Here is an 11,133-nt window from a genome sequence, read left to right as displayed (position 1 = left end):
CAGCCACATAATAATACACACAGGCACAAACGACCTGAGAGCACAGCAGGAAAGGGTGGCAACAGCACTGAAGGGAGTGATTGAAAAGGCTTCTTCTACTTTCCCCAACGCACAAGTGGTTATCTCCACCCTACTACCACGAAAAGACTTCCACCCTGCCACAATACAGCGGGTAAACGCAAGTATTTCCCGTGACTGTGCCTCAAAACCAAATGTTTTCCTGGCCCACCACTCCAACCTGGACTTGAACAGCCTCTATGACCAGGTCCACCTCTACAAGGCAGCAGTGCCCACCTTTGCCAGGACTCTAAAGGACATCGCTCTCAAACGTATCCCCAACACTTCACACAGGAGCAACAGATCAATAGACTCCCCACCCAGACCAGCAAGACACCCTCCCAGATCTGCAGGACCCCCCCTGGACCTACACATAGAGGACCCACGCCAAGAGGTATTACATCCAGACCGCAGTACACCCAGACACATCCACACTCCCACCCCAACCAATCAACACCCCCCCACGTCAACCATGCCCACACCCCATTTAAGCCCCCTCAGATCAGACCTATGCCACTCCTGCCCACCCCACCCCCGCAAAGAGGGCCTCAACATGGAAGCCACACATACGCCCAGGTAGTGAGCGGGCAAACAGTCCCAACCCCCACTCTCACACTCGCCCAAGCCAATGGCATGTACCAGATGCTCAGCAGGCTCTGCTCACACTTACTGGCCTGAGGCCAAACCACGACCAACAACATTGGACACTCTACATTTACATTTACATTTAAGTCATTTAGCAGACGCTCTTATCCAGAGCGACTTACAAATTGGTGCATTCACCTTATGACATCCAGTGGAACAGCCACTTTACAATAGTGCATCTAAATCTTTTAGGGGGGTGAGACGGATTACTTATCCTATCCTAGGTATTCCTTAAAGAGGTGGGGTTTCAGGTGTCTCCGGAAGGTGGTGATTGACTCCGCTGTCCTGGCGTCGTGAGGGAGTTTGTTCCACCATTGGGGGGCCAGAGCAGCGAACAGTTTTGACTGGGCTGAGCGGGAACTGTACTTCCTCAGTGGTAGGGAGGCGAGCAGGCCAGAGGTGGATGAACGCAGTGCCCTTGTTTGGGTGTAGGGCCTGATCAGAGCCTGGAGGTACTGAGGTGCCGTTCCCCTCGCAGCTCCGTAGGCAAGCACCATGGTCTTGTAGCGGATGCGAGCTTCAACTGGAAGCCAGTGGAGAGAGCGGAGGAGCGGGGTGACGTGAGAGAACTTGGGAAGGTTGAACACCAGACGGGCTGCGGCGTTCTGGATGAGTTGTAGGGGTTTAATGGCACAGGCAGGGAGCCCAGCCAACAGCGAGTTGCAGTAATCCAGACGGGAGATGACAAGTGCCTGGATTAGGACCTGTGCCGCTTCCTGTGTGAGGCAGGGTCGTACTCTGCGGATGTTGTAGAGCATGAACCTACAGGAACGGGCCACCGCCTTGATGTTAGTTGAGAACGACAGGGTGTTGTCCAGGATCACGCCAAGGTTCTTAGCGCTCTGGGAGGAGGACACAATGGAGTTGTCAACCGTGATGGCGAGATCATGGAACGGGCAGTCCTTCCCCAGGAGGAAGAGCAGCTCCGTCTTGCAGAGGTTCAGCTTGAGGTGGTGATCCGTCATCCACACTGATATGTCTGCCAGACATGCAGAGATGCGATTCGCCACCTGGTCATCAGAAGGGGGAAAGGAGAAGATTAATTGTGTGTCGTCTGCATAGCAATGATAGGAGAGACCATGTGAGGTTATGACAGAGCCAAGTGACTTGGTGTATAGCGAGAATAGGAGAGGGCCTAGAACAGAGCCCTGGGGACACCAGTGGTGAGAGCGCGTGGTGAGGAGACAGATTCTCGCCACGCCACCTGGTAGGAGCGACCTGTCAGGTAGGACGCAATCCAAGCGTGGGCAGCGCCGGAGATGCCCAACTCGGAGAGGGTGGAGAGGAGGATCTGATGGTTCACAGTATCGAAGGCAGCCGATAGGTCTAGAAGGATGAGAGCAGAGGAGAGAGAGTTAGCTTTAGCAGTGCGGAGCGCCTCCATGATGCAGAGAAGAGCAGTCTCAGTTGAATGACTAGTCTTGAAACCTGACTGATTTGGATCAAGAAGGTCATTCTGAGAGAGATAGCGGTAGAGCTGGCCAAGGACAGCACGTTCAAGAGTTTTGGAGAGAAAAGAAAAAAGGGATACTGGTCTGTAGTTGTTGACATCGGAGGGATCGAGTGTAGGTTTTTTCAGAAGGGGTGCAACTCTCGCTCTCTTGAGGACGGAAGGGACGTTGCCAGCGGTCAGGGATGAGTTGATGAGCGAGGTGAGGTAAGGGAGAAGGTCTCTGGAAATGGTCTGGAGAAGAGAGGAGGGGATAGGTCAAGCGGGCAGGTTGTTGGGCGGCCGGCCGTCACAAGACGCGAGATTTCATCTGGAGAGAGAGGGGAGAAAGAGGTCAGAGCACAGGGTAGGGCAGTGTGAGCAGAACCAGCGGTGTCGTTTGACTTAGCAAACGAGGATCGGATGTCGTCGACCTTCTTTTCAAAATGGTTGACGAAGTCATCTGCAGAGAGGGAGGAGGGGGGAGGAGGATTCAGGAGGGAGGAGAAGGTGGCAAAGAGCTTCCTAGGGTTAGTGGCAGATGCTTGGAATTTAGAGTGGTAGAAAGTGGCTTTAGCAGCAGAGACAGAGGAGGAAAATGTAGAGAGGAGGGAGTGAAAGGATGCCAGGTCCGCAGGGAGGCGAGTTTTCCTCCATTTCCGCTCGGCTGCCCGGAGCCCTGTTCTGTTCAATGCAGAGTCGTCGAGCCACGGAGCGGGAGGGGAGGACCGAGCCGGCCTGGAGGATAGGGGACATAGAGAGTCAAAGGATGCAGAAAGGGAGGAGAGGAGGGTTGAGGAGGCAGAATCAGGAGATAGGTTGGAGAAAGTTTGAGCAGAGGGAAGAGATGATAGGATGGAAGAGGAGAGAATAGCGGGGAGAGAGAGCGAAGGTTGGGACGGCGCGATACCATCCGAGTAGGGGCAGTGTGGGAAGTGTTGGATGAGAGCGAGAGGGAAAAGGATACAAGGTAGTGGTCGGAGACTTGGAGGGAGTTGCAATGGGGTTAGTGGAAGAACAGCATCTAGTAAAGATGAGGTCGAGCGTATTGCCTGCCTTGTGAGTAGGGGGGAAGGTGAGAGGGTGAGGTCAAAAGAGGAGAGGAGTGGAAAGAAGGAGGCAGAGAGGAATGAGTCAAAGGTAGACGTGGGGAGGTTAAAGTCGCCCAGAACTGTGAGAGGTGAGCCGTCCTCAGGAAAGGAGCTTATCAAGGCATCAAGCTCATTGATGAACTCTCCGAGGAACCTGGAGGGCGATAAATGATAAGGATGTTAAGCTTGAAAGGGCTGGTAACTGTGACAGCATGGAATTCAAAGGAGGCGATAGACAGATGGGTAAGGGGAGAAAGAGAGAATGACCACTTGGGAGAGATGAGGATCCCGGTGCCACCACCCCGCTGACCAGAAGCTCTCAGGGTGTGCGAGAACACGTGGGCGGACGAGGAGAGAGCAGTAGGAGTAGCAGTGTTATCTGTGGTGATCCATGTTTCCGTCAGTGCCAAGAAGTCGAGGGACTGGAGGGAGGCATAGGCTGAGATGAACTCTGCCTTGTTGGCCGCAGATCGGCAGTTCCAGAGGCTACCGGAGACCTGGAACTCCACGTGGGTCGTGCGCGCTGGGACCACCAGATTAGGTGGCCGCGGCCACGCGGTGTGGAGCGTTTGTATGGTCTGTGCAGAGAGGAGAGAACAGGGATAGACAGACACATAGTTGACAGGCTACAGAAGAGGCTACACTAATGCAAGGAGATTGGAATGACAAGTGGACTACACGTCTCGAATGTTCAGAAAGTTAAGCTTACGTAGCAAGAATCTTATTGACTAAAATGATTAAAATGATACAGTACTGCTGAAGTAGGCTAGCTGGCAGTGGCTGCGTTGTTGACACTACACTAATCAAGTCGTTCCGTTGAGTGTAATAGTTTCTACAGTGCTACTATTCGGGGCTAGCTGGCTAGCTAGCAGTGTTGATTACGTTACGTTGCGTTAAAAGAACGACAATAGCTGGCTAGCTAACCTAGAAAATCGCTCTAGACTACACAATTATCTTTGATACAAGGACGGCTATGTAGCTAGCTATGTAGCTAGCTACGATCAAGCAAATCAAACCGTTGTGCTGTAATGAAATGAAATGAAAATGTGATACTACCTGTGGAGCGAAGCGGAATGCGACCGGGTTGTTGTTGGCTAGCTGTTAGCTGTTAGCTGTTAGCTGTTAGCTAGCTAGCAGTGTCTCCTACGTTAAGGACGACAAATAGCTGGCTAGCTAACCTCGGTAAATTAATATAATCACTCTAAGACTACACACTCTAAACTACACAATTATCTTGGATATGAAGACAGCAAAGACAAATATGTAGCTAGCTAACACTACACTAATCAAGTCGTTCATTTGAGTGTAATAGTTTCTACGGTGCTGCTATAGGGTGGACGTTAGCTATGTGGCTAGCTGCAGTAGACTACGTTAGGACGACGAAATACGATAATTACGCAATTATCTTTGATACAAAGACGGCTATGTAGCTAGCTAAGAACAAATTGCTAAGATTATACAAATCAAACCGTTGTACTATAATGAAATGTAATGAAAAGTAATGAAAAGTAATACTACCTGCGGACCGAAGTGCGAATGCGACCGCTCGCTCCAACCCGGAAGTAGACAAACTCTATGGAACAAAAAGCCTTCACTATATTATCCTGGAATATCCAAGGCCTGAGGTCATCTGCCTTTGGCCTAAAGAGCAGAAACCCGGACTTCACCAAAGAAATCGGTAATACAGACATTGTCATCCTGCAAGAAACCTGGTATAGAGGAGATATGGTATACCCACTGGTTGCCCTCTAGGTTACAGAGAGCTGGTAGTCCCATCCACCAAACTACCAGGTGTGAAACAGGGAAGGGACTCAGGGGGTATGCTAATTTGGTATAGAGCAGACCTAACTTACTCCATTAAATTAATCAAAACAGGAACATTCTACATTTGGCTCGAAATTCAAAAGGAAATTATCCTAACAGAGAAAAATGTCCTCCTGTGTGCTACCTATATCCCCCACTAGAATCCCCATATTTTAATGAAGACAGCTTCTCCATCCTGGAGGGCGAAATCAATCATTTCCAGGCCCAGGGACATGTACTAGTCTGTGGCGACCTAAATGCCAGAACCGGACAAGAACCTGACACCCTCAGCACACAGGGGGACAAACATCTGCCTGGAGGTGACAGCATCCCCTCCCACATATGCCCCCTAGGCACAACTATGACAACATAACCAACAAAAACGGGTCACAACTCCTGCAGCTCTGTCGCACGCTGGGTATGTACATAGTCAACGGTAGGCTTCGAGGGGACTCCTATGGTAGGTACACCTATAGCTCATCTCTTGGCAGTAGTACTGTAGACTACTTTATCACTGACCTCAACCCAGAATCTCTCAGAGCGTTCACAGTCAGTCCACTAACACCCCTATCAGACCACAGCAAAATCACAGTCTACTTAAACAGAGCAATACTCCATCATGAGGCATCAAAGCCAAAGGAACTGAGTAACATTAAGACATGCTATAGATGGAAGGAATGCAGTTTGAAAACCTACCAAAAAACAATTAGGCAACAACAAATTCAATCCCTTTTAGACAATTTCCTGGGTAAAACGTTCCACTGTAATAGTGAAGGTGTAAACTTGGCAGTAGAAAATCTTAACAGTATATTTGACCTCTCAGCTTCCCTATCAAATCTAAAAATCTAAAAATCTCAAATAGAAAACTGAAGAAAATTAACAATAATGACAAATGGTTTGATGAAGAATGCAAAAATCTAAGAAAGAAATTGAGAAACCTGTCCAACCAAAAACATAGAGACCCGGAAAACCTGAGTCTACGCCTTCACTATGGTGAATCACTAAAACAATACAGAAATACACTACGGAAAAAGAAGGAACAGCATGTCAGAAATCAGCTCAATGTAATTGAAGAATCCATAGACTCTAACCACTTCTGGGAAAATTGGAAAACACTAAACAAACAACAACACAAAGAATTATCTTTCCAAAATGGAGATGTATGGGTAAACCACTTCTCCAATCTTTTGGTTCTATAACAAAGAATAAAGAGCAAAAACATATACATGATCAAATACAGATCTTAGAATCAACTATTAAAGACTACCAGAACCCACTGGATTCTCCAATTACATTGAATGAGTTACAGGACAAAATAAAAACCCTCCAACCCAAAAAGGCCTGTGGTGTCGATGGTATCCTCAATGAAATGATCAAATATACAGACAACAAATTCCAATTGGCTATACTAAAACTCTTTAACATCATACTTAGCTCTGGCATCTTCCCCAATATTTGGAACCAAGGACTGATCACCCCAATCCACAAAAGTAGAGACAAATTTGACCCCAATAACTACCGTGGAATATGTGTCAACAGTAACCTTGGGAAAATCCTCATGCCTTATTATTAACAGCAGACTCGTACATTTCCTCAATGAAAACAATGTACTGAGCAAATGTCAAATTGGCTTTTTACCAAATTACCGTACAACAGACCATGTATTCACCCTGCACACCCTAATTGACAACCAAACAAACCAAAACAAAGGCAAAGTCTTCTGATGCTTTGTTGATTTCAAAAAAGCCTTCGACTCAATCTGGCATGAGGGTCTGCTATACAAACTGATGGAAAGTGGTGTTGGGGGTAAAACATATGACATTATAAAATCCATGTACACAAACAACAAGTGTGCGGTTAAAATTGGCAAAAACACACATTTCTTCACACAGGGTCGTGGGGTTAGACAGGGATGCAGCTTAAGCCCCACCCTCTTCAACATATATATCAACGAATTGGCGCGGGCACTAGAAAAGTCTGCAGCACCCGGCCTCCCCTGCTAGAATCCGAAGTCAAATGTCTGCTGTTTGCTGATGATCTGGTGCTTCTGTCACCAACCAAGGAGGGCCAACAGCAGCACCTAGATCTTATGCACAGATTGTCAGACCTGGGCCCTGACAGTAAATCTCAGTAAGACCAAAATAATGGTATTCCAAAAAAGGTCCAGTCACCAGGACCACAAATACAAATTCCATCTAGACACTGTTGCCCTAGAGCACACAAAAAACTATACATACCTTGGCCTAAACATCAGCGCCACAGGTAACTTCCACAAAGCTGTGAAATATCTGAGAGACAAGGCAAGAAGGGCATTCTATGCCATCAAAAGAAACATAAATTTCAACATACCAATTAGGATTTGGCTAAAAATACTTGAATCAGTCATAGAGCCCATTGCCCTTTATGGTTGTGAGGTCTGGGGTCCGTTCACCAACCAAGACTTCACAAAATTGGACAAACACCAAATTGAGACTCTGCACGCAGAATTCTGCAAAAATATCCTCCGTGTACAACGTAAAACACCAAATAATGCATGCAAAGCAGAATTAGGCCGATACCCACTAATTATCAAAATCCAGAAAAGAGCCATTAAATTCTACAATCACCTAAAAGGAAGCGATTCACAAACCTTCCATAACAAAGCCATCACCTACAGAGAGATGAACCTGGAGAAGAGTCCCCGAAGCAAGCTGGTCCTGGGGCTCTGTTCACAAACACAAACACACCCTACAGAGCCCCAGGACAACAGCACAATTAGACCCAACCAAATCATGAGAAAACAAAAAGATAATTACTTAGTGAAAACTCTCTCTCTCTATTGTAACTTACCACACATTCACATCACTGCCTCGACATGAATGTGTCCTGTCAGAGCCGTTTCCTGTCCGTTAACTGTTAACAGTCTCGAACCACAGCTTAACCAATGAGCTACAAGGAGGACTGACAGTCACGAGCGGTGCAGCAGCCTCTGCAGCAGCAGCCTCCCCCGGGTCCTAGTGCCCGCCCGGTAAGACGGTTAAGATGCGATGGAACGGTTGACGGAGAGAAAATAAATCACAGAGAAAATATATTGACTGATATATTGGATTGTTTAGGGAAGCTTTAGTTTTGGCTTTAATACATTCTGAAAATACTTGAAAACCAAAAGAGAAAATAATAGTAGCTCTCCTCAGGAACAACAAAACCCTCACAGACCAACTTCTTCTTCTATGATATAATGGAGGTCCTCAAACCAACGTTAAAGGTGCATGGCGCTACCTACTGTGCTGGAGTGTGTTCAATCACGGTTTACACCACTCGAAATCCTCCTACCTAACTCAGTACTTCTGAGAAAATAAAAGTCCCACTAACTTCTAATAGACCCTTCCCCATCCCCCAAATCCCTTCCAAATGTGTAATGTTTACTGTTAATTTCTGATTGTCTATTTCACTTGCTTTGGCAATGTAAACATATATTTCCATGCCAATAAAGCCCTATGAATTTAATTCAATTGAGAGAGAGACAGTTCCATTTTAATGTATAGGGGACATGAGTCAGTCATGGTTACTCATGGTTATGTGATGAGGCAGCCCAGTCGGTTACATGAACCAGTCTATTCTCTGAAAGGGGTCCAGACAGCCTGTTCCCAACAGTGGGGTCAGTGGGATTGGATAGGGGCCCCTCTCTCTCTCTCTCTCTCTGACTGGAGGAGAGAAGTGAAATGGTGTGTCTCCTCTGGTCAACAATACTCACCTTGAGAGACTCCACAGCCTGTTGGAGCTCCTTCAGCCTCTTATCTCTCTCCTGGAATCTCTGCTGGACCTTCTGCAGACTCATCCCCAGCTGCCTCTGTGGAGAATCACTCTTCAATGAGCTATCAAGCTTTATTAGTCCAGTAGATCAATAGTATAGAAATGTGACATAGGACCCATAGAGAGGAAGGTCTACAATCCCGAGGAAGTCCCTTTACAACATGATATTATGTTGCTATGTGAATGATTATAGTTTTTATGGTAGGCCTACGTGTATCAAGGGGTTGAGACTGAACTTTGGACTCATAAAAGGCCATTCAGAATGATAATAGTGTTTGACGTTAGAAAATGGTGATACATTTGTAACAAACTCAATATACTCAAGGTTTGTGTTCATATGTGTGGATCCATTTCATTTGAATGATCTCATTTTCAAACAGATTTAGTTCCTACTGTATCTTTAATTCTTTGTTTATCAGACAGCCACCAACAAGTTGTTCTGGTCTTACCTGTTTCTCAGTCCTCTCTGCTGCAGCTGACACTGTATCATGGCCTTTATGTCCATCCATCACACACAGCAGACAGATACACTGCTGATCGGTACAACAGTAAACCTCCAGCAGTTTGTCATGATGAGAGCAGATCTTCTCCTGTAGTTGTGCGGTGGCTTTGACCAGCTTGTGCTTCTTCAAAGCAGGAGATTCATAGTGAGGTTGGAGGTGAGTCTCACAGTAAGAGGCCAGACACACCAGACAGGACATGAGGGCTTTCTGCTTTCTGGTCCCAGTGCAGACATCACACACCACATCTCCAGGTCCAGCATAGCACAGAGCAGGAGGGGGAACAGCCTGGAGTCCTGTCTTCTTCAGTTTCTCCACCATCTCAGCCAACATGTTATTTTTCCTCAGATTAGGCCTTGGAGTGAAGGTCTCTCTGCACTGAGGACAGCTATAGACCCCTTTCAGAACATCCTGATCCCAGCAGCCCTCAATACAGATTCTACAGTAATTGTGTCCACATGCAGTAGTGACCGGCTCCTTCAGTAGATCCAGACAGACAGAACAACAGAACTGGTCCTGGTCCAGCAGAACTCCCTGTTGAGCCATTTGGACGGTTGTTCACTCTCACACAGACAGACGACACAGAGACTCAGATCAGTTTTGTTTCCTCAGAAAATAGTTTGTGCGAGTTGGAGGGACTTCCTAGTTCTGCCAGAGGGGAGGGGTTAGAGGGAGGGAGGGGTTGGAGGGAGAGAATGAGAGAAGGAGGAGTGCAGAGAGGTAGAAGTCTACTGAATACTGTATGTATTGACTGATCATTGAGAATGAGGTAATATTTTACATTACAGTGTGGTTATTACTGACAGGTCTAGGGTCAGGGTTAGAGGTACTATATTCAGCAGTAACCCACTAGACATATCTAGGACTAAAAATTCAGAGAAGAAGTTTTAAAGTCAGAGTTCTTTGTGTCTCTTCTTAGTCATACAGATCCCCCACATCTTATAGGTGGACGGGGTTATGAACATATACAATACATTATTTCTGAAACCAGATGAAATTAAACTGTCTTTCAGCAAGAAATGCTTCTCTAATAATCCTAACCGTGGCTGGGTGTCTTCAGAGACAGAGGTAGAGAGACACACTGTCAAGGTGACAGGTATCTTAGTGGTTTAGAGACTGAGAGGTACAGAGACACACTGTCAAGGTGACAGGTATCCTAGTGGTTTAGAGACTGAGAGGTACAGAGACACACTGTCAAGGTGACAGGTATCCTAGTGGTTTAGAGACTGAGAGGTATAGAGACACACTGTCAAGGTGACAGGTATCCTAGTGGTTTAGAGACTGAGAGGTACAAAGACACACTGTCAAGGTGACAGGTATCCTAGTGGTTTAGAGACTGAGAGGTACAGAGACACACTGTCAAGGTGACAGGTATCCTAGTGGTTTAGAGACTGAGAGGTACAGAGACACACTGTCAAGGTGACAGGTATCCTAGTGGTTTAGAGACTGAGAGGTAGGTACAGAGACACACTGTCAAGGTGACAGGTATCCTAGTGGTTTAGAGACTGAGAGGTACAGAGACACACTGTCAAGGTGACAGGTATCCTAGTGGTTTAGAGACTGAGAGGTACAGAGACACACTGTCAAAGTGACAGGTATCCTAGTGGTTTAGAGACTGAGAGGTATAGAGACACACTGTCAAGGTGACAGGTATCCTAGTGGTTTAGAGACTGTCTGTCTATGTTCCCTTGTGGTTTAGGGACAGTAACTGAAAGGTCGCTTGTTTGAATCCCTGAGCTGACTAGGTGAAACCTCTGTCTATGTTCCCTTGTGGTTTAGGGACAGTAACTGAAAGGTCGCTGGTTTGAATCCCTGA

The 11,133-nt window shown here is 46.8% G+C and overlaps 1 protein-coding gene across 2 annotated transcripts in view; it reads right to left on the bottom strand.

Moving 5' to 3' along the window:
• The window catches only part of LOC127912174 (tripartite motif-containing protein 16-like), a 21,827-nt gene extending 11,893 nt beyond the window's left edge, over nucleotides 1-9,934 (bottom strand). Inside the window, exons 1-2 of one of the 2 annotated variants that reach the window (XM_052481074.1) lie at nucleotides 9,267-9,934; nucleotides 8,759-8,854 (exon numbers count right to left, since the gene is read on the bottom strand). In XM_052481074.1, coding sequence (XP_052337034.1) covers nucleotides 8,759-8,854; nucleotides 9,267-9,863 — 693 coding nt within the window. In that variant the 5' untranslated portion in view covers nucleotides 9,864-9,934. The remainder of the gene's footprint in view (nucleotides 1-8,758; nucleotides 8,855-9,266) is intronic. The other variant, XM_052481075.1, reaches the window with a different exon arrangement.
• Nucleotides 9,935-11,133: the final 1,199 nt, after the last annotated feature.

Source organism: Oncorhynchus keta, chromosome 26 (assembly GCF_023373465.1).
Source record: "Oncorhynchus keta strain PuntledgeMale-10-30-2019 chromosome 26, Oket_V2, whole genome shotgun sequence".
Taxonomy (NCBI): domain Eukaryota; kingdom Metazoa; phylum Chordata; class Actinopteri; order Salmoniformes; family Salmonidae; genus Oncorhynchus; species Oncorhynchus keta.
Note: the sequence above shows the minus strand (reverse complement) of the source record. Positions and strands in the feature narration are given on the sequence as shown.